Below are 27294 nucleotides of genomic sequence, written 5' to 3'. Positions count from 1 at the left end.
GTAAACCAGAGAAACTGCTTTTCCATAGAACCGTGCTTATCAATCAGGAATCTACCTGCCCTGCTGACTTCCCAGGGGCCAGTCTGAGGGAGAAGCAGGATAAGCTTGCCCAGTGCTACCAAGTGTGAGGGCCTTTCTGGCTGACCTCCATGGCTGCCCAGGGCCCAACGTCTAACTCTTATCCACCATTTGGCACCATTTTGATCCAGGCCATCTCAATAAGCCAGAAGCAAATTTCTAAAGAAGGACACAGAAGGTGGTAGATCACAACTATGAATTTTATGATGTGCTTTATGGGTTCCAAGCCATTTAAAGCCCTTTATTTCCTCTGATCTTTGCATTAGTTTTTCTTTTACAGAAGAAATCATTTTCCAACTTATATTTCCCAGATGAAAATGAAATCACTCACAACTGATTTGCCCAAGGCCCCACTGGAGATGGTAAAGCTGGGGTTTGGATCCAGTTTCCTCTGAGTCCAGTTCCTGGGACCTGTCCTAGAGGCACTGGATGCTGCTCCCTCACTTCTGAGCAGGCGTCCTGCCTTGGGGTGGGGGACAGGCCCATTCTTCTTGCTTTCCTTCCCCTCCCTGTCTTGACAACTTCAGGCCCGAGGAATAGCACAGAGGCGGTAGCTGACTGGGGAGTTGGTCAGGCTTTCTCTGAACTTTAGGCTCAGCTTCTCATTCGCTGGAGGCTTGAAGGTAAATTTTTGCAGAAGTGAAGTAAAGAAAATAAACAACTCAGTCCTGGCCAATTGTTCTCCAAGGCACATCCGCTTTCCTAAAAGACAAAAATATGAGATGAGTTACCTGCTCAGATGGTGACTGTATCTCACAAGGACTGAAATCTTCTACCATGTCTTAAAAAACCCGAGCAAAGTGAGAGCCTGATAGGCCCTGGGCCTTTATGTAGTTGGCTTATTTCATGGCAACCACCTTGTAAACCTAAGCCCAGTTAAGTGAATCTACAATCGCAGAGCTCAGCACTTTCAGGGGTCAGGATGGTAAGGCACAGGGTGCAGATGCAGGCTGTGGACAGAACAAGAGAGGGGCTGGGTTGACCTACACATGGCGTCTAGCCTAAAGTCTTTCAAAAATCCATTAGGAAATGATGATGACAAAAGCAGACAAAAAGCAAAATTCTGTTTTAATATTTTTCAATCATTATTAAAAAAAAAAACTGTTGAGAAGTATAAGAAAGTGAACATCAGATGAAGGCTTCTCAAGTATGAGGCATGTTCTCTCTACATCATGTTTCCCTCCATCGTGACTGGGAATCTCCCTGCCAGGGCTCCCCGTGCAGGGCCGACCCTATCTCATCCCACCTCTGCACCATCTCTTCCAGGCTTCCCCCAGCCCCTCCCCTTCATGATGCCCTCCTCCCCACTTGGGTTACAATACCCTTCTCTGGTCTCCATTATCTCTCTTGTGGGTGTTTTAATGACTTACTTTCTCACTAATTAATACATGTTCACTGCAAAAATGAAAAAAAAAGTCTGAGAAGTATAAAGATATAAAAGATGTTTGTAATCCCATAATCCAGGCAAAACCCTTGTTAACATTGGACATATTTCCTCACTGTCTTTCTAAAGATTCTCCTGCACACCCATCACTGGGATTATTCTCTGTAGTTAATTCTGGGCATTGTTATTGTTACCTTGGTTTTTCCCCATGTCATGAAATATTCTTCAAAAATAGTTATTGTATGTATGCCTCAATTTTGTCCTCTGCCTGTAAGCAGTTGTTGAAAAATAAGATTAGAGAATGCCTGCAAATGTGTTTAATAAATCAAAATATGCTTCAGAATTATGTCCTTTTTATATAATTTTGTGCCTGTGTTTCCCACTAGCAGTTCTTAATCATCTCTGTTCCCCTCTCTCTGCTCTCTTTACGTATCACTAATAGAACAGTACAGTGAGGACATCAGTTAAAAATGAATCAAATGAAGAAATTTGTTCAAATGGTACCAAACCAGCTGTATTGTAAATACTGAAAATTCTCCTCGAGCAATCCAGATTTGTGACAAAAATGGACCCACAGAGGAGTAAGGGTCCAGGTTTACAGTGTTTGTTTCATCAGTAACCAGTTCTGGGCTATGAGTAAATAGTCTCACCAACCTACACCATTTTCAGTTGTCAAACTTGTAAAATAATCTCCTAACTACATTATATGGCTGAACAAGGATACGAGTAATACAGGAGACATGAATTTGATTTCAAAATCATGAAAAGGAGAGCTACTTGATTCTACAACTTCATTCTGGACTATGGGAAATGTGGACCTTCTCCCTGGTGCTCCCACTAAATAACTAGATCAATCACCTCACTAGGAATGAGAGAATTGGTCTAGGGTTTCTGAAAAAAGGTCTTTCTCTTCTTGTCTCCTATGACTCAGTGATTGTTTTGAAAAATGAGGACTCAGCCTCTTGTCTTTCATGAAGATGTCTGTTGCTCTGCTGCATCAAGAGGGAAAAACTTAAATGAAGAAACAAAAGAAAAAAAAATATGCTTGCAATAATACCTCTGCCATCTGCCCTCACTGTGTGTGTGTTCTAATTCCACACCTGATCACCTCTCCAAGAGAAGGGAGGGAGCTCTCCACACCCCATTCTTCAAGGAAGCTCTCTTTACAAAGTGCTGGATCAAGAATGAGTCAAAGCAACTGTGCCCGAAATGGAGTTTGGTGGGAGAAAAACCTAATAGTAGTGTTGACTTTTTGATTTAGAGCATTTTTCAGGTTTCTGTTTCCTACTCTATTTAAGTAGGCTGCATTCTGCCACAGCTGAGGAAAATCCCAAATTGCTTACCTTCTATGAATTTCATTCTTCTCAGGCAGAAAGACTGATATTACCTGATTGCAACACTTGTTCCAATTCCCACCCCCACCCTGTACCCACATCATCTGCAATGTGATTTCATAGCCCTTCCCATTAAAAACTGTGCTAGTTTCCCTTTCCCTTGAACAGGGGCTCATAGTATGACCTGCTTGGGCCCTGGAACGCAGTGGGAGTGATGGTTGCCAGTTCCCAGCCTGGCCCTCGGGAGGCACTGTGTGCTTTCCTCCCTCCTGGGTCTTGTCATCTGCATGTACACCCATTGGGGTTAGCTTGCTGGAGGAGGAAACTTGGAAAAGAGCCCCACTGACCCAGCCGAGGTAGTCCTAGATCAGTCTTCAGTCATCTGACCTCCTACACAGGCAAGAGAGCCCAGCTAAGATCACACACATATATACATTTATAAATATATATGTATAACTGAATCACTTTGCTCTACTACTGAAAGTAACACAATATTGTAAATCAACTCTACTTTACAAAAAAAATAAAAAAAAACCAACAACAAATGAGTCTTAGGCTGTTTTCTGCCAATTCCTTGGGCACATGACCTTGGACAAGAAACAGCTTTCTCTAAATCCTAATTTCTTTACATTGGGAAAGGAAATACTGACTTCTTTCCTGTCGAACTGTTAATAACTGGATTGCTGTACATGTTAAATAAAATAATTTCCTTGCAAATAAAATCTGTAATTGGAAGGGTGTGTTACAACTCTCACAACAACAACAACAACAAAAACTTAAGGGAGAATAATTATAACACTTAAAACAGCTAAAACTTTGTACTATAATAGGAAATCTGAAGCTCTTATAGACAGGAAGACTAGAAGGTTTTCTTACATCTCATTTCTTCTTTCAGATTAGAATGTGACTTGCCCAGTGTAAGCAAAAGTGGCACAGAATTGGAGAAGAAAGACACAGAAGATCTAATTGAATGAGTTCAAATACACTCAGGACAGTGTCCTACAGCAGGAAAGCCTGGGCTCTGGATCATGCCTACATGGGGTCAAATTCCAGACCCTTCCTCTCTGTGCCTTTGTGGCATGATCAGCAAAATGATACTGTCACATAAAATTAATCTGTATTTAATTTAACTTAATGATAAGAAAGCTACTATGGATTTCAGAATGTCAACTCAGTGTAGCATTTAGTTATTGTTTTAGGAGACACTGTTAGGAAGAGGCACGGGCATTAGTATTGGATAAATCTGAATAACACTCAGTTCTAGGACTGCCCCCATGACTTTTATGACTGTATATTCCATAGTTGACCCTGCTAAACTTCAGTTACCTTCTTTATACCCAAAGTGGTGATTCAAATTTTAACCTTGTAAGGTTACAGGGGAACAAATGGTTCATGAGAGTTGCATGGTCTTTTTGTCTACTGAATCATTTTTCATATCTTTAGGAATGAATACTTTACACACAACAGGTGCTCAGGAAACATTTATAGAATTAAGGATTTGGGAAATTATTTGAAACGATTTCAACAAAATACATAACTCATTATCTGGTACATATGAAGAATTTTGTTACTCATTTCACAGTTATGAGTTAAAACATTTGGAGATTTTGGAACTTTTGGAACTGGCTGCCTTGGAAATATGAGAGAGAGTTTCCCTGCATTCTCTTTCATACATTTCAGGTTGTGCACCATGTGAATGATGTTACTATATTTGTAAAGGGTTATTAGAATTTAAAAAGGCAAAATTTAAAAAGATCTCTTCAGGAAGATCTTAAAGAGTAGAATCTCATCTACCTAAGTCCATGGCACTGAGTCCCTTGTGATGCCCGTAATGACAATCAGCCCCTTTACTGGCAGCTCCCCCATCCCTTTCTTAGTTATTCACTTTACATTTTTGTGAGTGGGAGGTCCTAAAAAGATCTTGGAACACGTAAAACTCTACTCAGATGGTAAGGTTTCAACCTTCTTTGTGGGTAACAGGAGGAGGCTAAGCTTCTGTCCCCACGTTGGCAGGGACATAACAGTGTGAAGCTGAAATCTCCATCAGAGTCAAGCCAGGGCTTAGGAAGTAAAAGCATGAGTCCTGGGGATGCTCAGCCCAGGGACTCTTGAGGTGCAACCACAACAAGAGTGAGTCATGCTGGGCAGGGCTATCAGGAGACGTTCCAACTAAAGTAAAGCATCACAAGGAGAAGAGTACGCAAGGGCAGACAGAGGAGTCCTGGGTTCCCACAGTCCTATTTCTTACTACTCACCTATTGAGAAAGGCAGAAAGGATTCCCTTTTCTTAAACTGTCCATTTTCCAGAAAGTGCTCTGGATTGAACGTGTCGGGCGTGGCCCACTCTGCAGGGTCCCTGTGCAGTGCAGTCAGGTTGGTCAGGACCATGGATCCCTGGAGAAAGCAGAAGAGACCCAGGCAAGACTTGACCCACACAACATACATGTACAGAGGGGCGGCAGTCCTCCGGCACTCCCACACCTGGGCTGACAGCACCCTAAACTCCCTCAGCCTCACCACCCCACCACCTTCTGAACCCAATCCCTAGCACGGTTGTTGTTGTTTTTTTTTTTTTTTTTTTGCCATAGGACAGCTTACAGTGATGGACTGGAATTATCTGCTGGGAATTTATGCGGGAAGTGTGATTGCTCTTAGTGCAGAATGGATCTCTGCAGGGACCTGTCAGTGGAGAACCTGGGAGAGAACACATATGCTTCAAAGAACATGTATGAAACATATATGAATAATGTGACAGTGGGCAGGCAGTTCTAGACCAAAACTGACCCAGCTGCTTACTCAAGTGGTAACTATGGCAGTTTGTCCAGCATGAAAAATGTCTCATTCGTCTAAGTTTCTCCCATTCTCTTCCCTCCATTATCTAGTAAATTCCACAGAAAGTTTAATAATAGAACAACATCACTGAGTGGAAGAAACCATTATCCTTCCTGGTATGCAGCAAGAAACTCAGGAGTCCTCCTTAATGCCTCCCTTTCCCTCATTCTGCCTTCATCCAGTCCTTCACCAGGCTGGTCAATTTTACTTGAAATTTCTCTTGATTCTATCACCTCCATTTTAGGTCCATCACTGCCTGGTCCAAGTTACTACCTTGGTTGCCCACACTCCTACATTAGTCCTAACTACATCCATATCCTTTCTTTCCCCTTCAATGTGCTGGACACATTGAAAGCTGAGTTAGCTTTGGACATGATTTAATTATGTCCCTCCTATCCCCCCGCCATATTTGGACCTCGATAGATACCCCTCAATGGCTTCCATCTCTGATTATGGGCACATCACCTGCCCACTCTGAGTCACCAGCCTTCTGCCTGCATGCTTACTGCATCACGTCTCTTTCAGTTTCTCAATTTGTCATTTGTTCCCAATATTTTCCAAACAAAGTTCCTCTTTGTATGGCAGCCTCTGGGCATCCTCATGCCAATGAGTGCCTGCTGGAGCTGCCACTCTAAGAGTCTTTGTCCCTGCTGTGGGCTGTACTGCCCCCTGCCTCTGCAGGAGACCCTCCAATACTAGCAGCAGGTCTGGTCCAGCCTCTTATGAGGCCACTGCTTTATTTGCCTGTGTGCTGGTGTGCACACAGTCTTGTGTGTGCCCTCCAAGACTGTCCTTTCTCCTTCCAGCCCTGTGGAATTCCTGAGATCAGAATCTGCTCGTCTTCATAGCTACATTCTCTGGGGGCTCCTCCTCCTGTTACCAGACCCCTAGGCTGGGATGCCTGCCTTGGGGCTCAGGATTTTCACTACTGTGGCAGAACTTCTGTAGTATAATTGCTTCCCAGTTGGCAGGTTGCCCACCTGGCGGATAGGCTTCCCTGGTGGCTCAGACTGTAAAGAATCTGCCTGCAGTGTGGGAGACCTGTGTTTGGTCCTTGGATTGGAAAGATCCCCTGGAGGCAGGCATGGCAACCCACTCCAGTATTCTTGCCTGGAGAATCCCCATGGACAGAGGAGCCTGGCGGGCTACAGTCCATGGGCTCACAGAAAGGACGTGACTGAGTGACTGAGCACAGCACCTGGTGGGTATGGCAGTTGATTTTGTTGCAGTTCCACCCCTCCTGATATCTTGTTGTGGCTTCCTCTTGTCTTTGGATTTAGGGTATCCTTTTTTTTTTCTTTTTCATTTATTTTTATTAGTTGGAGGCTAATTACTTTACAATATTGTAGTGGTTTTTGTCACACATTGACATGAATCAGCCATGGATTTACACGTATTCCCCATCCCGATCCCCCCTCCCACCTCCCTCTCTACCCGATCCCTCTAGGTCTTCCCAGTGCACCAGGCCCGAGCACTTGTCTCATGCACCCAACCTGAGCTGGTGATCTGTTTCACCATAGATAATATACATGCTGTTCTCTTGAAACATCCCACCCTCGCCTTCTCCGACAGAGTCCAAAAGTCTGTTCTGTACATCTGTGTCTCTTTTGCTGTTCTGCATATAGGGTTATCATTACCATCTTTCTAAATTCCATATATATGCAATAGTATACTGTATTGGTCTTTATCTTTCTGGCTTACTTCACTCTGTATAATGGGCTCCAGTTTCATCCATCTCATTAGAACTGATTCAAATGAATTCTTTTTAACGGCTGAGTAATATTCCATGGTGTATATGTACCACAGCTTCCTTATCCATTTGTCTGCTGAAGGGCATCTAGGTTGCTTCCATGTCCTGGCTATTACAAACAGTGCTGCAATGAACGTTGGGGTGCACGTGTCTCTTTCAGAAGGGTATCCTTTTAAAAATTTATTTATTTTTAATTTAAGGATAGTCGCTTTACAATACTGTGTTGGGTGTCTGCCATACATCATGTATCAGCTATAGGTATCCACGTGTCCCTGCCCTCCTGACCCTCCCTCCCACCCCATCCTTCCTCTCTGTGTTGTTACAGAGCGCCAGTTTGAGCTCCCTGAGTCATACGGCAAATTCCCACTGGTGTCTTTTTTGGTACGTTTCAGCAGTCTTGTTAATGGTTATTCAGCAGATCCCTGGAGAAGGAAATGGCTACCCACTCCAGTAATCTTGCCTAGAAAATCTCATAGACAGAAAAGCCTAGTGGGGAACAGTCCCTGGGGTCTTAAGGAGTCTGACATGACTGAGCAACTGAGTACCCAGTAGATAATTGTGATTTTTGTGTTTACATAAGAAGAGTTAAATTGACGTCCTGCTATTTCATCATCGTGAGCTAATCAACCAGGCCAGCTTTGTGGGACCTAAATCTTACACAACTTGAGGATCACTTTCATTGTGTATCCTTGGTCATGCACCTGGTTTTCCTCAGCATCCATTACCTCATCTTCTTTTCTCTTGTTTTTAGTCAGTTTCACTTGCTAATAGAGGGGTGCTTCCTGAAGCCTGGCAACCAGTGCTTCAGAGCTTCCGTATCAGGGCTTTGTGGAGAAGCACCGTACATGACATCCTCCAGGGTGACTTTTTAGTTGCTATTAAAAATCAGTCTATGGAATCTCCACACTTCTCCATAGTGGCTGTAGCAGTTTGCATTCCCACCAACAGTGTAAGAGGGTTCCCTTTTCTCCACACTCTCTCCAGCATTTATTGTTTATAGACTTTTTAATGGCAGCCATTCTGACTGGTGTGAGATGATATCTCACTGTGGTTTTGATTTGCATCTCTCTAATGAGTAATGTTGAGCATCTTTTCATGTGTTTATTAGCCATCTGCATGTCTTTTTTGGAGAAATGTCCGTTTAGTTCTATGGCCTACTTTTTGATTGAGTTGTTTGTTTCTCTGGTATTGAGCTACATGAGCTGCTTGTATATTTTGGAGATTAATTCTTTGTCAGTTGTTTCATTTGCTATTATTTCCCCCCATTCTGAAGGCTGCTTTATTAACCTTGCTTATAGTTTCCTTCATTGTGCAAAAGCTTTTAAGTTTACTTAGGTCCCATTTGTTTATTTTTGTTTTTATTTCCATTACTCTGGGAGGTGGGTCCTAGAGGATCTTGCTGTGATTTATGTCAGAGAGTGTTCTGCTTATGTTTTCCTCTAAGAGTTTTATAGTTTCTGGTCTTACATTTAGATCTTTAATTCATTTTGAGCTTATTTTTCTGTATGGTGTTAGAAAGTGTTCTAGTTTCATTTGTTTACAGGTGGTTGACCAGTTTTTCCAGCACCACCTGTTAAAGAGATTGTCTTTTCTCCATTGTATATTTTTGCCTCCTTTGTCAAAAATAAGGTATCCATGGACTTATCTCTGGGCTCTTTATTTCGTTCCATTGATCTATACTTCTGTCTTTGTGCCAGTACCATACTGTCCAGATGACTAGCTTTGTAGTATAGGCCGAAGTCAGGAAAGTTGACTCCTCCAGTTCCATTCTGCCATATGACCCAGCAATCCCACTGCTGAGTATACACACAGAGGAAATCAGAATTGAAAGACACATGTTTACTCCAGTGTTCACTGCAGCACTGTTTACAATAGCTAGAACATGGAAGCAACCTAGATGTCCGTTGGCAGACGAATGGATAAGGAAGTTGTAGTACTATACACAATGGACTATTACTCAGCTATAAAGAAGAACACATTTGAGTCAGTTCTAATGAGGTGGATGGAACTGGAACCTATCATACAAAGTGAAGTAAGTCAGAAAGAGAAACACCAATACAGTATATTAATGCATATATATGGAATTTAGAAAGATGGTAATGACGATCCTATATGCAAGGCAGCAAAAGAGACACAGATGTAAAGAACAGATTTTTGGACTCAGTGGGAAAAGGCAAAGGTGGGATGATTTGAGAGAATAGCATTGAAACGTGTACATTACCATATATAAAATAGATGCCCAGTGCAAGTTCGATGCATGAAGCAGGACACAGAAAGCAGGTGCCCTGAGATGTGGGGTAGGGAGGGAGGTGGGAGGGGGGTTCAAGATAGGGTGACACATGTGCACCTGTGGCTGATTCATGTTGATGTATGGCAAAAACCACCAAAATATTGTAAAGCAACTATCTTCAAATTAAAATAAATTAAATAAATAAATAAAATAAAAACCAGTTTTAGTTGGTTCCCTGGGTCTCACAGAACATTACATCAGAAAAAATCTGTTGGAATGAATCTTTTGAACTAGGATAGTTCTCTGCAGTTAAATATATTGCTGTGAATATGCAAAGATCACCTGTGAAAACCTTTAGACCTCATATTTCACACACAAGATAGTCAATCAGCAAGAAAATCGGAAATGCAGTTGCTGCAGGAATAGCTGCATTTACTGGCTCTGTAGGGACAGAGCCCAAGGGGAGCCCACGGGAGAAGCTCCTGTGTTTTTTCCTTGAGGTCAACCCCAGGTCCCACACACACAGGGACTCAGACCAACTGCATGCATCCCCAGAGATGGACCAGGGCGGTGAGAAAGCAGACTGTGAATGTGCGGTGTGCAGAGAGGACACTGGGGCACAGCAGAGCTGTCTGCTGAGACCCTGAGAGAGCAGGGCAGAGGGCGAGCAGAATTTCCTCTGTGAACACGGAATTTAACAGAGAACCACTGAGAACAATTGCAGGGAGACTCTTCTAAAGTCAAAGTCCTATAGAGAGAACGTGGTGTAGACAAGGATGAGCCTGGGCCTCAGAACAAGTCTGTTTCTGGAACCCAACTCTTGTCACTTTGTAACTGAGAATTCTTAAACAAGATTAATCACTCTCTGAGCCTGGATATAAAATTTGTAAAATGAGGATAGCAGAATTATTCTGAGAACTGAATCAGACGTTTTGAAAGAATATATATAGTCCTGACTGCTTTAGGAACCAAGGAAGTATTGGTTTCCTTCTCCTCTTTTGTGTTATTTTAATATGGCACAGGCTTGGATTCTTTTCCCTTTTGAGGTAGTCCCATCAAGGGACTGTGAGTTAACGCTGGAAACAATACCTGTGGGGATATTATGTTAGAAACACCAGTACTGATGTGATTTTGGTTCAAGTGGTCCCACATGTCCCTCATAATTCAACATTTTCTGCCCCCAGGATTAAGAAGCAGAATTTTTCAACATAAGTCTGGCAGGTCCCTATCCTGTGAGAAGCTCTCCCAAGGCAAACGAAAGGACCTTCTAGCAAAGTCTGTCTGAGAATTGCTGCAGCTGTATCCCCAGAAATATTCACAAGGCACATCACGGAGTAAGAACACTGAGCAATCTCGTAGCAAAGAAAAGCCAGTCTTTGAATAAACATATTTACCTAGGAATCCCCCTTCTCCTCCAAAACACCTATTAACTTATATTTGAATTAATCTTCTAAAGATCCCAAATGAAAGAAAAAAATCTAGTATTCCACCAGCAAAAATACCTCTCCCCATAAGTGTTTCCCTAAGAGAAGAAAACATGTCACTTTTCCAGTTGAGATTCACACCATTTAAAATAGAAGCTTGGAGATCTGAGGCTGTGAGTGAGCCTCTAATTACCTTGACCAGGTGGTATCCATTCAGGGTGGTGTCCACTGTCACCTCCCGGGGCACGTTCATGGGGACGATGTTCCCCATTCTCTGCACCTCGTGGATGACAGCGTTGGTGTAGGGCATGGACTCTCGAGCTGCTATGCTCACCTTCTGTGATTGGCCGAGCACCCTGTCGATCTCAGCTTGGACTTTTTCTGGGAGATAAGAGGAGGCTGTATCATTCTAATATTCCATAATTTTCCTTAAGCCTGGTTAAGCTAAGGAATGGAATAACCAGGATCAAAATGGCTAACGCTATAGTGAGCTCTCCAGACTGCTCCTCAGGGAGGTATGTGAGTGGGAAGTGGGCCCTGGTGTGAGACAAATCTGGCACCGAACTCTTGCTCAACAACATTCCTGCTGCGAGTTCCTGAAACTTGTTGAGCCTTAATTTCATCTTATTAGTGAGGATAAATCAACTTTCCTTTTAGGAACATTAAGATTTATAAGAACTGATGTATGGAAGCACTCTGACCTGATCCAGGCACATGCATGGATGTGCTCACCTTGGATTTCAGGGTTCAGGGCCATGTAGAGCAGCCCCCAGCGCAGGGTGGTTGAAGTTGTCTCTGTTCCAGCAAGGAAGAGGTCCAGGGTGCTGTAGATGAGGTTTTCGTCATGGAAACTTGAAGTAGCATTGCCTTTATGCTAGAAAGCATAGTGATTATTGACTTTTCAGATGATTCTAAGTTGCCACAGCACAGGGAGCTTCACTCAAGAGAGAATATGGAAGAAGACACCTCCTCCCTCTAGGAGAAATGACTTTCCCTTTAGCCATCCCAGGATGCAGAAACTTATTACTGCAGTATCATTATCATCCTCCTGCTCAAGTGCTGGAAGCTTTTGTTACTTTTGATGGATGAAAATGGGTCAGTTAATTTATTTTACTACCATAATTTGGGAGAATCTATTATTATCCTGGGTCTTGTGGTAAAAAATCTGCCTGCCAATGCAGGAGACACCAGAGACACCGGTTTGATCCCTAGGTTGGGAAGATCCCCTGGAGTAGGACACGGCAACCTGCTCCAGTATTCTTGTCTGCAAAATACCGTGGACTGTAGCCCATCATACTCTGGAAAATTACTTAGACTGTAGCCTGCCAGAGTCCTCTGTCCATTGTAGCCTGGTGGGCTATATCCATGGGACCACAAGAGTTGGACAGAACTAAGAGACTGCATACACACACGTGTTATTACACTGGAAAAACAGCCTTCAGTTCCAACGTTAGCCACAGCATTCACTATGTGTACAACTAGATCAATTCCTAAACCACTAATTGTGTCTATAACTGGGGTGTAGCTCAGTGGTAGAGCTTGTGCTTAGCATGCATGAGGCCCTGGGTTCAACTCCCACACCTCCAGGGCTTTAATTTCAGCCCTGAACTAAGGCCCACAACTTATCTGGGCTTCCCTGGTGGCTCAGATAGTAAAGAATCTGACTGAAATGCAGGAGCCTGGGGTTTGACCCCTGGGTCAGGAAGATCCCCTGGAGAAGGAAACGGCAACCCACTCCAGTATTCTTGCCTGGAGAATTTCATGGACAGCAGAGCCTGGCAGGCTACAGTCCAGGGGATTGCGGAGTCGGACACAAGTGAGTGACTAACACACACACAACCCTGTTTCTATTTCAATTGCTTTTCCCATAAATGGAAATAACAATATTCACCCATCAAGTGGCATTATGGATTATGTGAGTAGGAAATGGAATATAACAAATCCTCAACAAATGCTTTTACTGACACCAGAACTAATAAAATGTATTTTACTAAAGTACAATTCTCAGGTCTCCCCAGTTAAGCATCTCTGATTCCAATGGCCATTCTGAAAGGCACTCCAGCATCTTTACCACCTTCCTCCGGGAGCTTCAATGTGTCAGTGATGCCCTGTGTGCTGTCCACAACTGCACACCTCATAGCAAGTGCAGTCTCCTTTCAGGAGGAATCAACGCTTCTATGAATGCTATAACAATTAGGTGAAATAGAGGAGACAGAAAAAATGCATCGTTCTTTCAACTCCAGGGAAGGAACAAACAATCTAATGAGACCAAAATGATGACACTGACGCAATGATGAACAGTAACCAGGGGGTTCACTGTGTTAAAGGATATACATCCAATTTAGCCTTTTTCCTGCTTTTTGCAAATAATACTGAAAAGTGGATGACATGGGGATGAGGGAGGAAGACAAAAGTCCCTCCCACTTGAGGCTAAACTCTGGACATCAGACTCAGTTTCACTTTTGTATTCTGTACTGGGAAGCTTGAGAAAAGTGTAGGAGACTAGGTATTGACAAGTAACAATAAAACAATGCCTCTTTTTCCTTTGTGTACAGATCTTTCACGTATGGGTAGAGGATAGAATAGATTTAAAGGGAGTATTTGGCCTTTCCAAAGATTTCAAGCCAAATGGGCTACTCCTGAGATGCAGGAGACGTGGGAAGATCCCCTGGAGAATGAAATGGCTACCCTCTCTAGTATTCTTATTTGGGAAATTCCATGGACAGAGGAGCCTGGTGGACTACAGACCATGAGGTCACAAAGAGTTGGACATGACTTAGTGACTAAGCATGCACACAAGCCAAATACTCTTTATTTGGCTTCATTATCAATTCTGAGTTAATGATATTTGTACACACTGAAATATTGCCTCTGTTTTTCTCCCCTGTGATAGACTGAATAATGACTCACAAACATATGAATGTCCTAATCTCTGGAATGGGCGAATACTTTTTGACAGATGGAGCTTTGCAGATATGATGAAGTTAAGGATCTTGATATGGGAGGATTATTCTAGATTATCCCAGTGTACCATTATAGTCACAAGAGTCTATAAGGGGAAGTAAGTAGAACATAAAGAGAAGATGTGAGGATGGGGGCAGAGAATAAGCTACATCAATAGCTTTGAAGATGGAGGAAGGGGCCCTGGTTGTTTTCAGCCCCCAAATTTGTGGTGATTTGTCACAGCAGCATAAGAAACCAGAATCCTTTCACTTGTTCTTTAAGAACACTACTCAGGAAAACACCCAGGTTCCCTCACCTTTTCTATTTCCTGGAGATAAGCATCAATGAAGTCTCTCATTTCAGCAGGATTCCAGTCTCTCCTGTGGTTTTCAATCACATCGGCAACAAACATTTTCAGTTCCTCCCAGTTACTAAAGAGTTGTTGGTGGGGACCAGGAAGGAAATCCATTATCCGTGGAAAGACATTGTAGAGCTGATGGAGAAAACAAAACAGTCAAGTGGACAAGGGGCTGAGACAGTGTTCTACTTTCTATGTCTTTTCTTTACTTACACTTGACCCTTGGCATCATCCTTGACTCATCTTCTTTGCCTCAATCCACTTCTTTCCCCTCTGGCAAAGCGTTTCAGCCCTTCATTCAAAATATAACCAATTTTGAACCACTTTTCACTGCTCCATGCATTTGGCATTTTAGTAAAAACCACCACCATTTCTTACCTGGATTCTGTAAAGCCTCCAACAGATTTCCTGATTCTCTCCTTAACTCCCTTCCCAGTCTTTCTACTGAGCAGCCTGAGTGATCCTTTAACAGTTTAATAGATTATTTCACTGTTTATTCCTCAATATTCTTGTGACTTTTGAAGATGTTTAGACAAATTCTACATCCTTCTCCTGGCCTGGAGCTCTCCGTGTCCTGGCCCCTCACCCTCCTGTCCCTTCCTCTGCTGTAACTCACTGCCATCTTAAGTCTCTTTTAGTCTTTCTCGTTCATCCCCATTGGTCTCTGTGATTACGTCAAGGAAGACAGTATTTAGTCCTTTGCATTTGCTATTCTTTCAATCGCAATTGGTCTTCCTCTGGAATCTGTATAACACTAGCCTTTCATTTCATTCATCCTGATAATCCCCTAGGTAGCAGCACCTCTGGAACCCTTTCCCCACTCCCTTAATTTTGCTTTATTTTTTTTTTCATGGCAATTGTCTCTAGCATAAGAAAGTGAAGTTGCACAGTCATGTCTGACTGTTTGCAACCCCATGGACTGTAGCCTGCCAGGCTCCTCAGTCCATGGAATTTTTCAGGCAAGAGTACTGGAGTGGGTTGCCATCTCCCTCTCCAGGGGATCTTCCTGACCCAGGGATTGAACCCAGGTGTCCCACATTGCAGGCAGATGCTTTACTGTCTGAGCCACCAGGAAAGCCCTGTCTCTAGCATATGTGTGTATATTATTGTTTTTGTGTGTGTAAAATACCACTGTTTGGCTAGCTAGCCACCTATGTTAAAAATAGATATATATTTGATTATCTGCCCATTATGATGTATTCTCCATGTGGGTAAGATATTTTTAATAAAATTAAGCGACTTTTGGATATATTTTTTCTAATACTTTCTGATATAAAATAGATAGCACAACATAATGGAAAATTTCCTAGACTTACAATGAAACAGACATGGGTTTGACTATTAGCTCTGCTGCTTTCTCAGAAATTTGGGGAACAATAATAATGATGATAATGATGGTGATGTAATTTGTCATGACATTGGGGTGTCAGGATTACTTTCATGACCAAATCACATGAGATCATTAGTGTACCTAATGGAGAGTCAGTGGACCACTATGTGGATTTGCTTACACATTTCAATATCTGCTTGGACACATCAGGATACTTCATTTCATCCTTAAAGAATTGTTTAAATAATTAACTGAAATAAAGTATGTGCAGTTGTCTATCACAGTTGCTGAACTACTTTGTGTTTCTAAAAATGCATTGTCAGTCAGTTCAGTTCAGTTGCTCAGTCATGTCCGACTCTTTATGACCCCATGAATAGCAGCATGCCAGGCCTCCCTGTCCATCACCAACTCCTGGAGTTTACTCAAACTCATGCCCATCGAGTTGGTGATGTCATACAGCCATCTCATCCTCTGTCATCCCCTTCTCCTCCTGCCCCCAATCCCTCCCAGCATCAGGGTCTTTTCCAATGAGTCAACTCTTCGCATGAGGTGGCCAAAGTACTGGAGTTTCAGCTTCAGCATCAGTCCTTCCGATGAACACCCAGGACTGATCTCCTTTAGGATGGACTTGTTGGATGTCCTTGCAGTCCAAGGGGCTCTCAAGAGTCTTCTCCAACACACCATAGTTCAAAAGCATCAATTCTTCGGTGCTCAGGTTTCTTCACAGTCCAACTCTCACATCCATACATGACCACTGGAAAAACCATAGCCTTGACTAGACAGACCTTTGTTGGCAAAGTAATGTCTCTGCTTTTTAATATGCTCTCTAGGTTGGTCATAACTTTTCTTCAAAGGAGTAAGTGTCTTTTAATTTCATGGCTGCAATCACCATCTGCAGTGATTTTGGAGCCCCAAAAAATAAAGTCAGACACTGTTTCCACTGTGTCTATTTCCATCTATTTCCCACGAAGTGATGGGACCAGATGCCATGATCTTAGTTTTCTGAATGTTAAGCTTTAAGCCAACTTTTTCACTCTCCTCTTTCACTTTCATCAAGAGGCTTTTTAGTTCCTCTTCACTTTCTGCCATAAGGGTGGTGTCATCTGCATATCTGAGGTTATTGATATTTCCCCCAGCAATCTTAATTCCAGCTTGTACTTCTTCCAGCCCAGCATTTCTCATGATGTACTCTGCATAGAAGTTAAATAAGCAGGGTGACAATATACAGCCTTGATGTACTCCTTTTCCTATTAGGAACCAGTCTGTTGTTCCATGTCCAGTTCTAACTGTTGCTTCCTGACCTGCATACAGATTTCTCAAGAGGCAGGTCAGGGGGTCTGGGATTCCAATCTCTTTCAGAATTTTCCACAGTTTATTGTGATCCACACAGTCGAAGGCTTTGGCATAGTCAATAAAGCAGAAATAGATGTTTTTCTGGAACTCTCTTGCTTTTTCGATGATCCAGCAGATATTGGCAATTTGATCTCTGGTTCCTCTGCCTTTTCTAAAACCAGCTTGAACATCTGCATGTTACCCCTTCCCTTACCCCTGACCTACTACCCCATCCAACCATCCCAGGAATTTCTTTTCAGTGGGAATACTCAGCAAGGTACTCAGTGAGGTCCCAGACTTCCTAAGAGAGTAGAAAATGGAATTATTGAATGAGGGGTTATCATGATTAGAGGTGACAATACAGAATGTTTTTCAAAAATAACATTAACAATAATAATTATAATAGCTCACATTCATTATACCCCTTTACTGTACTAGGATTCATTTTTTTTAGTCACTCAGTCATATCTGACTCTTCTGACCCCATGGACTATAGCCCACCAGGCTCCCCTGTCCACGGGATTTCTCAGGCAAGAATACTGGAGTGGGTTGCCATTTCCTTCTCCAGGGAACCTTCTGACCCAGGAGTTGAACCCAGGTCTCCAGTGTCTCTTGCATTGCAGGCAGATTCTATATTCCTTTACTGTGCTAGGATTCATGCTAACTTATTCAGTTTTGGTGAGATGGGTCCATAAACTTTCAGGCAATGTTGCTTGTTAAAAATGAATGAAAGTAAATCCTCCTCTAGATACTCAAGCATTTACTTCAACACTTGGGTCTGATTTTCCCCTAGAAGTGTCTTCCAAATCCAGTAAAGGGGCTGAGAGGCCAATGGGTTGAGCAGAGGTTTTGACAGGCTCAAAACCCTAGCAGGACAAAAGGGGAGGACGGGGACTACTAAGGAAGGGGTGAGGTTTGAGTCCCTTAAATCCATATCTCACAAGTTTAGGAAACTGATACTATCATGTGTAGATAAGAATGTAAATTGGACAACCACTTCGACAGCTTTAACTATTTTTATGTCCAGGTGTATATGCAAGAGAAATGAGTGTGTGTGCCCACAGGAATGACTGAACAAGAATGCTCATGGCAGATTTATTTATAACATCCCCAAATTGGAAATCCCCAAGTGTCCATCAATCCCAAAGTGTTTTTCAAGAGAATAAAAATCAGTTTCATGTTCATGCAGTGGGAAACTATGCAGAGTAAAAGAAGAGCAACTAAGAAATGAATCTCAAAGCAATGGACCAAGGAAGAGCCAGGCATAGAAGCACACATGTGAGGATCATGCAGGTGTGGAACTAGGGAGGATATGGATAGGAGGAACTCAAAAGTGATGGCAATGTTATGTTTTTTAAGGAAAAAAACACAAGTGCATACATGGTTTGTCATGTAAAGTTTTGCACTTTATATGAATGCTGGAAATTTTCTTTGTCTACAGTAAATATTAAAGAATAATACCCAAAACAGTAAAATCAACAGATTGATTTCAAATAAGCTTGTGTTGAAAAAGATTAGATTTCAGCTAAAAAGGAAAGGGTGAATCCATCTCATCTGATTCTGATATCAGCCCAATATTTTTTTCAAGACATGGAATATGAACTGTTTTACCTGGCACCACACTGATGTCTGTAGACACAAGACCTTATCCAGCAGCCTCAGCAGCTCCTGGAACTGATCATCCTGGTAGTCAAATCTCTTCCCGAAGGTGATGGAGCAAATAATATTGGAAACAGCATTGTTGACTATGAAGTGAGGGTCAAAAGGCTGTGCTGGAGACAGAAGAAGAGATGGAGCCTTCAGATAGGTTTCTTTCTCATTCCACTAAAAGTCTACTTTACATGATATGTGACATAAACACTACAGAACCACCACCAAGACAACGACCCCAGGACCCTACAAAGTGCTGGTACTAGGACAGGCATGTAGGTATTGATAAGCTTCTGGTTAGTGAAAGCATGAACCACAGTCCCTGCATCTGTCCTACGACCCACTGACCGTTCTCCTCTCCTATTGCCTGGATGAGGTAGGTGATCTCTTCCTGAATGCGTTCCTCTAAGCTCTTCCTTCCTAAACCGAAGTTCCTCAGAGTCATCAGGGCGAACCTTCTTTGCTCTTTCCACACCTGGCCATTGGACCTGATCAAGCCTGGGGAAATGAATGCAATGTTATGAAAAGCAAGGCAACAAGGTCCATGGGTGATGACATATCAGATGAAAAGAAGGAGAAGCTCTTTAAGGCACTTGAAAATTATTCAGAGAAGTAATCCCTAAGCAATGGATATAATGGCTTGAATTTACTGATTGCTTGCAATGCTGGGCACATTAGCATTTTTAATGCATTATGTAATTTAGTACTCATAGAATCTCTCTAATGTAAGTATAACCATTACTGCCAAATCAGCCTTCCAATTTTGATGATGAGAAAAATGAGGCTCAAGGGCAAAAACTACACTCTACAAGGTCATAGAGTTAGTAAACATCTGAACAACATTCAAATTCAAGTCTTCCTGACTCCAAAATCCACACTTTGATTACTTGTCACATAAGCACATTTAAGAATTTGCTATGCTACATACTAAGTATGAATTTATGGATTAGACAAAGTCAGTACTCATAAGGAGAAAAGATCTTATAAATAATAAAACATATAATAAATAAATATTTATTTATAAATTATTTATTTTATAAATTATATAAATTTATAATTATAAATATAAATAAATATTTATAAATAAATAAAAATATTATAAATATATAAATATAATAAATAATAAAAGATCTTATAAATCACCCAAGAAAACAAAAAAGATGTGAACACTGTGCAGAAAGAATACCACAGAAAAAGGAAAAAAGAACATGTCTTAATGTGTGCCATATAACTGCATTTATTTTATAACACAGGTGAGGCCACCATCCTCTTATTTCTTCATTTCATTGCACTCTTCAACTCCTTCTAATATCTCCCTTTGGCCTCCACCACCTTAGTGAAATAGCTCTTCCTACTGTTCAATCCAGAATCCTTTTCAGCCTCATATTGATGTCTCAGCAGCATGAGATGCTTTCTTCTTGAAACACTCTCTGCCAATGGAGCCCAGAACATCACACTCTCCAGATTTTTCTGTTAATTCTCTGACTTCAGAGAAATTATCATACCTTTGGTTAACTTACCTTCTTTGATTCAATTTTGAAATGATGGAGCTCTTCAAGATTAGGTCTGAAGCCTCTTCTCTTCTTACCCTATCCTCCATTTCTAGGAAATCTCCTCCACGCCAAAATTTCAAATGACATCTACTGATAGTCAACATGTGCTATTGTCTCTCAGCTTCAGGTGCATACGCAACTGCCTGCTGCTCGACTCTCCTGGCTTCACATTCAGCATATCAATGAGCGACTTCATGGTTTGCTCCATACAACTTCCCACACAGGCTAGCCAACACCTGTCCTCCTTTACAAGTCCCTTCTTTCCTATACTTACCCATTTGGGTGTCTATCTCAACACCTCATTCTCCCTCTGTCTAGGTCATCATGTCCTATTGGACTTGCCTCCTGAGTAGCTTAAATCCATGTATCTTCACAGTCACTTTCCTCTTCTAACCTACTGTGCTATCATTTCTTGCTACCTCCCTCATCCAGGACACCACCTCCTCTAACCTCCAAGACTCCATAGTCTCTTGCTACTTTTATTCCATTCTTGATATTGCAGCTTAGATTAGTCTCTAAAACGTACAATGTAAATATGGTGATTCCTTCCTCTACTGAAACCATTCAGGAGTCTCCATTGTTATTTGGATAAAAAGCAATATCCTTAACAAGAACGTGCATGAACTGTTTCTGGCCACACTCACCAGCTTCATCTCCACTTAATTATCTCCATTTAATCCCTGCATTTACTACACTGGCCCCCTTTCAATTCCTCAGTTCACTGTCCTTCTTCCCACCTTAGAAACTTTTCATATTCTATTCTGGATTGCTTCTTCACCGGATTTCTGGATTGCTTCTTTACTTTAATACTTGTCATTTACTTTATTAGCTTTTCCTGAGTCTCAAGACTAGATTAGATATCTGTCATAAGTGAATCCTACTCTTCATAACAACGAGGCCTTAAATTATTTGTGTAATTGATATTGTCTTTCCTAATCACTTGTAAGTTATAGAAAAACAAGGATTTTGTCCGTTCTACTCACTGTTATATAACTAGAGCCAAGCACTGGGTTCACATTATAGACATAGAGTAAACGGATGTAGAGTTAATAGGTGCAATATTTCAAAGAGGAATTGACAAACCACTGGGGGGGGGGGGGAAGAGTGCTTTGGTAGAAGAATAGATCTTAGTTTTTCATTCAGATTTTTTAAAATGTAAGTTCATTTACCAAGTTTATTTTATGATCATTTTAAGTATTCATGCCAAACTCTTCCATTGACAGAAAACTCGAGATACTTTGTAGGCACAGCTTTAACAATAGAGCATAAGGAATTAGAAACAAGAAGGGATCACAGAGTCAGTAGGAGCAAGACGATCTACATATTTTTCTGGGGGGAAAGATTTGAAGATTTGAATGAGAAAATAGAAGAGAGCCTGAGAATGCAGCATTGCCTTTCTTCTCCTTAAAAAAACACATCACATCACTGAGTGATGAGGATACTCATTTATCAAAGCATCCAGAATGAGTTCATGCAGGTGATGCCACCTCTCCCAAATCCTTTGACATTAGAGCTGACTGGGCCAGGTTCCCTGAGGAGGTGACTTCAACAGGAAATGGGGTCACTCAGCTTCTTTGAGGGGCAGAGATTTTATGAGGGGCCTGGTTCCTGGGAATGTTGGAAGCACTTTCAGAGACCACAGGAATATCAAACACATGCTTCTTATTTTGGTCATGGAACTTACCTTTATTGTTAAAGATACGTTTCTGAAGAGGTATCCTGGGGCGGTTTACAAAGTTTTGTTCCTGGTAGACAAGGGCTTCTTTGATATAGGGCAATCCAGTTATAATAATGGAATGAACTACACCTAAATCCAGGCTAATAATGTTCCCATATTTCTTCACAATCTGAAAAAAAGTAGAAGAGTCACAGTTGGGTATGTACATGTCTTCGTGTCCTGGATGGAGGATGTGCGGAGCTGGTTTTTCCAGTAGTCATGTGTGGATGTGAGAGTTGGACTATAAAGAAAGCTGAGCACAGAAGAATTGATGCTTTTGAACTGTGGTGTTGGAGAAGACTCTTGAGAGTCCCTTGGACTGCAAGGACATCCATCCAGTCCATCCTAAAAGAGATCAGTCCTGGGTGTTCATTGGAAGGATTGATGTTGAAGATGAAACTCTGATACTTTGGCCACCTCATGCAAAGAGTTGACTCATTTGAAAAGACCCTGATGCTGGGAAAGATTGAGGGCAGGAGGAGAAGGGGACGAGAGGATGAGATGGTTGGATGGCATCACCGACTCAATGGACATGAGTTTGGGTAGGCTCTGGGAGTTGGTGATGGACAGGGAGTCCTGGCGTGCTGCCGTTCATGTGGTCTCAAGGAGTCAGACAGGACTGAGTGACTGAACTGAACTGATATCAAGAGAAGTCAGATAGCCTAAGTAGAGATTGGGTGTAGGATTCAAATAGTCTTAGGTTCAAGTCCTTTATTGACCATTATCAATTTTGAATAACTTAGGCAAATCATTTGACAGATTTCAGTCAGTTTCCTCAGCCTTAAAATGGAAACAATATCAGATGAGGCAGTAATGTATGTATGCATAGCCTGTAAGCTTTACAGCAAGCACTTAAAGCGGAATATAAAGAGATATACTAAAAAACACTACAGATCCATTAAAATGGATCCATTAAAAAATGTTTAAGTGACTCACAGTAAGAGTAGAAAGGGGAAATAGAGGAATAGAAAACAAAGTGAAAAACAGAAATAGTAAAACAATAGACTTTAGCATTCACACATCAAAAAATACACTAAATATATATGATCTAAATTCACCAATTAAAAGAGTTTGGTAGAATGAAATAATAACCGACCTATAAGTTACATAGAAAAACTCATTTTAAATATAATCATAGAAGTATGCTAAAAGTGAAAGAGTGGAAAATCATATGCTATGCAAACATTAACCAAAGGAGAGCTGTTGTGGTTATATCAGATAAAGTTCAGGCAAAAACAGTCATCACAGATAAAGAGAGACATTATGTAATAATTAAGTTCATCAAGATGCCAATTCACCAAGTGCCAATTCACCAAGATGACATAGCAATTTTAATGTCTGTGTGTATGCCATAAAAGAGCTGCCAAATTTATTGGTGGCTTAGATGGTAAAGAATTCCATCGCATCCACTAGCTTTGTTCATAGTGATGCTTTCTAAGGCCCACTTGACTTCACACTCCAGGATGTCTGGCTCTAGGTCCTTGGGGTTGCAAAGAGTTGGACAGGACTGAGTGACCAGTACATATAACACAACAATACACACACACACACCAGAACTGAATAAACACATAGACAAACCTGTATTTTCCAGTTGCAGATATCAGGACTCTTAAAGTAATTGATAGAATTAGTAGATAAGAAATCAACAAGGGTACAGTTCAGTTCAGTCACTCAGTCCTGTCCAACTCTTTGCGACCCCATGAATTGCAGCACACCAGGCCTCCCTGTCCATCACCAACTCCTGGAGTTTACTCAAACTCACGTCCATCGAGTCAGTGATGCCACCCAGTCATCTCATCCTCTGTTGTCCCCTTCTCCTCCTGCCCTCAATCCCTCCCACCATCAGGGTCTTTTCCAATGAGTCAACTCTTCGCATGAGGTGGCCAAAGTACTGGAGTTTCAGCTTCAACATCAGTCCTTCCAATGAACACCCAGGACTGATCTCCTTTAGGATGGACTTGTTGGATGTCCTTGCAGTCCAAGGAACTCTTAAGTGTCTTCTCCAACACCACAGTTCAAAAGCATCAATTTTTTGGTGCTCAGCTTTCTTCACAGTCCAACTCTCACATCCATACATGACCACTGGAAAAACCATAGCCTTGACTAGACAAGGGTACAGACACACTTAAACAACACAAACATCTAATAAGGTCTACCTGACACAGAGTACAGAACACTCTTCTCAACAATAGCAGAAGACATATTGTTTCAAGTATCTATCATGGGTCATAAAATCAACCGTTACATAATTGTTCAAGGTGAAAATCACACAGTGTATGCCCTCTGCCCTAATGGACTCCAGTTGGAAATTATTAACAGAAAGAAAACAAGAATATTTCACAATACGTGAAAAACAACACATTTCTTAAAAAGTGTATAGGTTAGGACTTTAATATTCTAAATACTAATTCTATCTCTTAGCAATAGCAATGGGGTGCTTCTTCCAGAAACCAGTAAAGTCATGTGCATCTGAACTTTGTAATATAGGCTTGTGTTTAAACTTTTCCAGGCATCCCTAGGGAACTAGACCTATTATTCGTTGAGCGCCAACTATAAGCTATGTTAACACTGAATATTCCTTTTATTTCATCATCATAACCACCTACGACAGAGCTGCCTGTCATGAAGGTACCTGTCCTGAGAGGCAGGGAAACAGGGTTAGTATTGGGATAGATTCTTGAGATAGTATTGGGTTGAAGGGAATTTTAAGGAATTCAGGGTGGCCACAGTTAGGGAACCCTGAAGGGAGAAGACTATAAAGTAGAAAGAGGCTACAAGAAGGGATCCTGGAGTGAGCTCTAGGAATATGAGCTCTGGGAAGGAGCAGGAAGCACTAAGAAAACCTAGGCAGAGGATGACATTTTTAAGTGAATACTTGAGAGTGATTGCAGATGGAGAAGCCTGAAGGTGGGGGCTCTGTCTTGGTAGGGATGGGAGCAATGTAGTTGAAAAGTGGTAAGGAGTATCACCATTTTACACATGGGAAACAGAACCTCTAAGAGCGAAAGCTTAGCATTCCCTCTCCCCCAACCAAGGATAATAATATTAAAAAGACAAAGTGATCATGCTCTAAATAGAATGCCCCAGTAATATGTAAAAAGACATAACTAAATGATTTAAAATATGTATTGTGTCTGTTACACTTGAGGCTCCAGTAAAAAAAAAAAAAAAAAAGAGAGAGCGACAAAGGGTCACTTGGTCAATCAAAAAGATTTACAGAGGATGCAGAGTGGGTTCTGAACCATACTCTATCCAAGGATCACTGACATGAGAGAAAATATGCAGATGACTAAACTCCAGTAGTCACGTACAGATGTGTGAGATGGATGACAAAAAAGGCTGAATGCCAAAGAACTGATGCCTTTGAACTGTGGTACTGGAGAAGACTAAACAACAACAAAGCTCCTGGCAGTATGTGAGGCTTCATTTGAGTGCTACAGTTCAATATTTACACCTTTTCCATCATCTAGATGGACCAAGAAGCTCTTCATCTTTTGTACAATAAACCTGTACCACCACCATACCCCCAAAACACATCTTGTCTAGTACACTTAAATAGTAAACAGTTAATATTTCATCCCTACAAAGCACAGGTTGAATCATGCCAGTTGCATAGGAGAAGAGAGAGGCTTATAGCTGGATGTACCTGGGTGACCACTTTAGCCTCTGAACCCCCAGGCTCCCACCCTTGGTACCCAGAATGGCCCTGGTCCTGAAGGTCAGGGTCAGGATGCACTTGGACACTTTCACCTACTCCTACCTGCTGAGGAATCAGGTTCCCCTTCCCCACGTCCAACTGGAAGAAGTTGCCTATGAAGGGCAGGCGCAGGGGCCCTGGAGGGTAGTTCTTCGGGCGCTGCCTTTTGAGGAAATCAGCAAAGAGGAGAAAGACAAGGGCTCCCAGTAAGACAGTGCCAGGATGGAGCATGGTCCAGAGGGAAGGCACCAGGGAGCCCAGTGCCTCCAGCATGGCTGCTCTGTCTGGTTCCTCTTTAGCAATCAGAGGCAAGGAAGGTCCCCGCACCTGTGAATTTATAATCTCTGCACAACGCCTTTCCTGCCCTGTGTCCAGGCCCTGCCCCGCCCTTCCTGTCAGACCCTACCCTCCCTCCCTTCCTCTTCTGTCCTTCCCTGCCCCCACCTCTCCTCCTCCCTCCCCCCCTCCACTCAAGTGAGCCCTGCCCCTTGTTCCTCTTGGCACCTGGTCACTTTACCCTTCCATGACCCACCTTTTCCTCTCCTCTTTCCAATTTGTTGTTCAGTCCCTAAGACCCACCTTTTCCTCTCCTCTTTCCAATTTGTTGTTCAGTCCCTAAGTCCTGTCTGAATCTTTTCCACCCCATGGAGGCAGCACATCAGGCTTCCCTGGGCCATGAGTCAGCAGTGGCCTGCTGCAGGGGCAGAGGCTCTGGCAATAGCAGTCCTGGGAGCCACAGCATGTGGCCTAAGTCCCCTTGAAGATCACCATTAGCCCCACTATAGAGCCACCAGGCGGACAACTCACGAACTGGAGAACAATTATACCAAAGAAGTTCTTGCACTGCTGGGAAAGTTCTAGGTCCCACAACAGACTTCCCAAACTGGGGATCAGGCAAAAACACTGAGGATCCCCAGGGAATCTGACTTTGAAGGTCAGGGGGATTTGATTACAGAATTTCCAAAGGACTGGGAAAACAGACTCTTGGAGGGCAGAAACAAAACCTTGTGTGCACCAGGACCCAGGAGAAAGGAGAGGTGACCTCACAAGAGACTGAATCACACTTGCCTTTGTGTGTTTGGGAGTCTCTGACAGAGGCATGGGTTGACAATGGCCTGCTGCGGAGTCAGGAGCACTGACTAAAATAGTCCTGGGAGCCACAGCATGCTTGCATAACTACTTTTGAAGGAGGTAGCCATTATCGCTGTTACCCCTACCACCTGAGGCCAAACTACAGGGAGGGAACACTGCCCCACCATCAGCAGTGATTGGATTAAAGACTTACTGAGCATGGCCTTGCCCACCAGAACAAGACTCAGTTTCCCCCACAGCCAGTCCCTCCCAAAGAAGGTTCAAACAACTACTATATAATTGCATTCATCTCACATACTAGCAAAGTAATGCTCCAAATCCTCCAAGCTAGGCTTCAACAGTTATGTGAACCAAGAACTTCCAGACGTACAAGCTGGCTTTAGAAAAGGCAGAGGAACCAGAGATCAAATTGCCAACATCCATTGGATCATGGAAAAAGCAAGAGAATTCCAGAAAAACATCTACTTCTGCTTCATTGACTATGCTAAAGCCTTTGACTGTGTGGATCACCAAAAACTGCAGGAAATTCTTAAAAGAGATGAGAATACCAGACTACCTTACCTGCCTCCTAAGAAATCTGTATGCAGATC

At 42.3% G+C, this 27294-nt stretch overlaps 1 protein-coding gene across 1 annotated transcript; it reads right to left on the bottom strand.

Moving 5' to 3' along the window:
• Positions 1-257: 257 nt before the first annotated feature.
• LOC122676978 (cytochrome P450 2J2-like) lies at positions 258-25934 on the bottom strand. Its single transcript, XM_043876630.1, has 9 exons — positions 25676-25934; positions 21883-22045; positions 18994-19143; positions 18607-18767; positions 14292-14468; positions 11765-11906; positions 11226-11413; positions 5052-5190; positions 258-780 (listed from the first exon to the last, which is right to left on the bottom strand). The coding sequence occupies exons 1-9, from the start codon at positions 25883-25885 to the stop codon at positions 602-604; spliced, it is 1509 nt and encodes a 502-aa protein (XP_043732565.1). The 5' UTR covers positions 25886-25934; the 3' UTR covers positions 258-601.
• Between the last annotated feature and the right edge of the window lie 1360 nt (positions 25935-27294).

Source organism: Cervus elaphus, chromosome 20 (assembly GCF_910594005.1).
Source record: "Cervus elaphus chromosome 20, mCerEla1.1, whole genome shotgun sequence".
NCBI lineage: Eukaryota > Metazoa > Chordata > Mammalia > Artiodactyla > Cervidae > Cervus > Cervus elaphus.
Note: the sequence above shows the minus strand (reverse complement) of the source record. Positions and strands in the feature narration are given on the sequence as shown.

Bases quoted from the DNA above. Each gene is read 5' to 3' on its own strand.
- LOC122676978 (XM_043876630.1), bottom strand. From the start codon at position 25,885: ATGCTGGAGGCACTGGGCTCCCTGGTGCCTTCCCTCTGGACCATGCTC. The intron at 11,907-14,291 runs GTGAGGGAACCT...TATGCTTTCTAG, and splicing joins ATCTCCAGGAAATAGAAAAG to CATAAAGGCAATGCTACTTC. The intron at 11,414-11,764 runs GTGAGCACATCC...CTTATCTCCCAG, and splicing joins CCTGAACCCTGAAATCCAAG to AAAAAGTCCAAGCTGAGATC.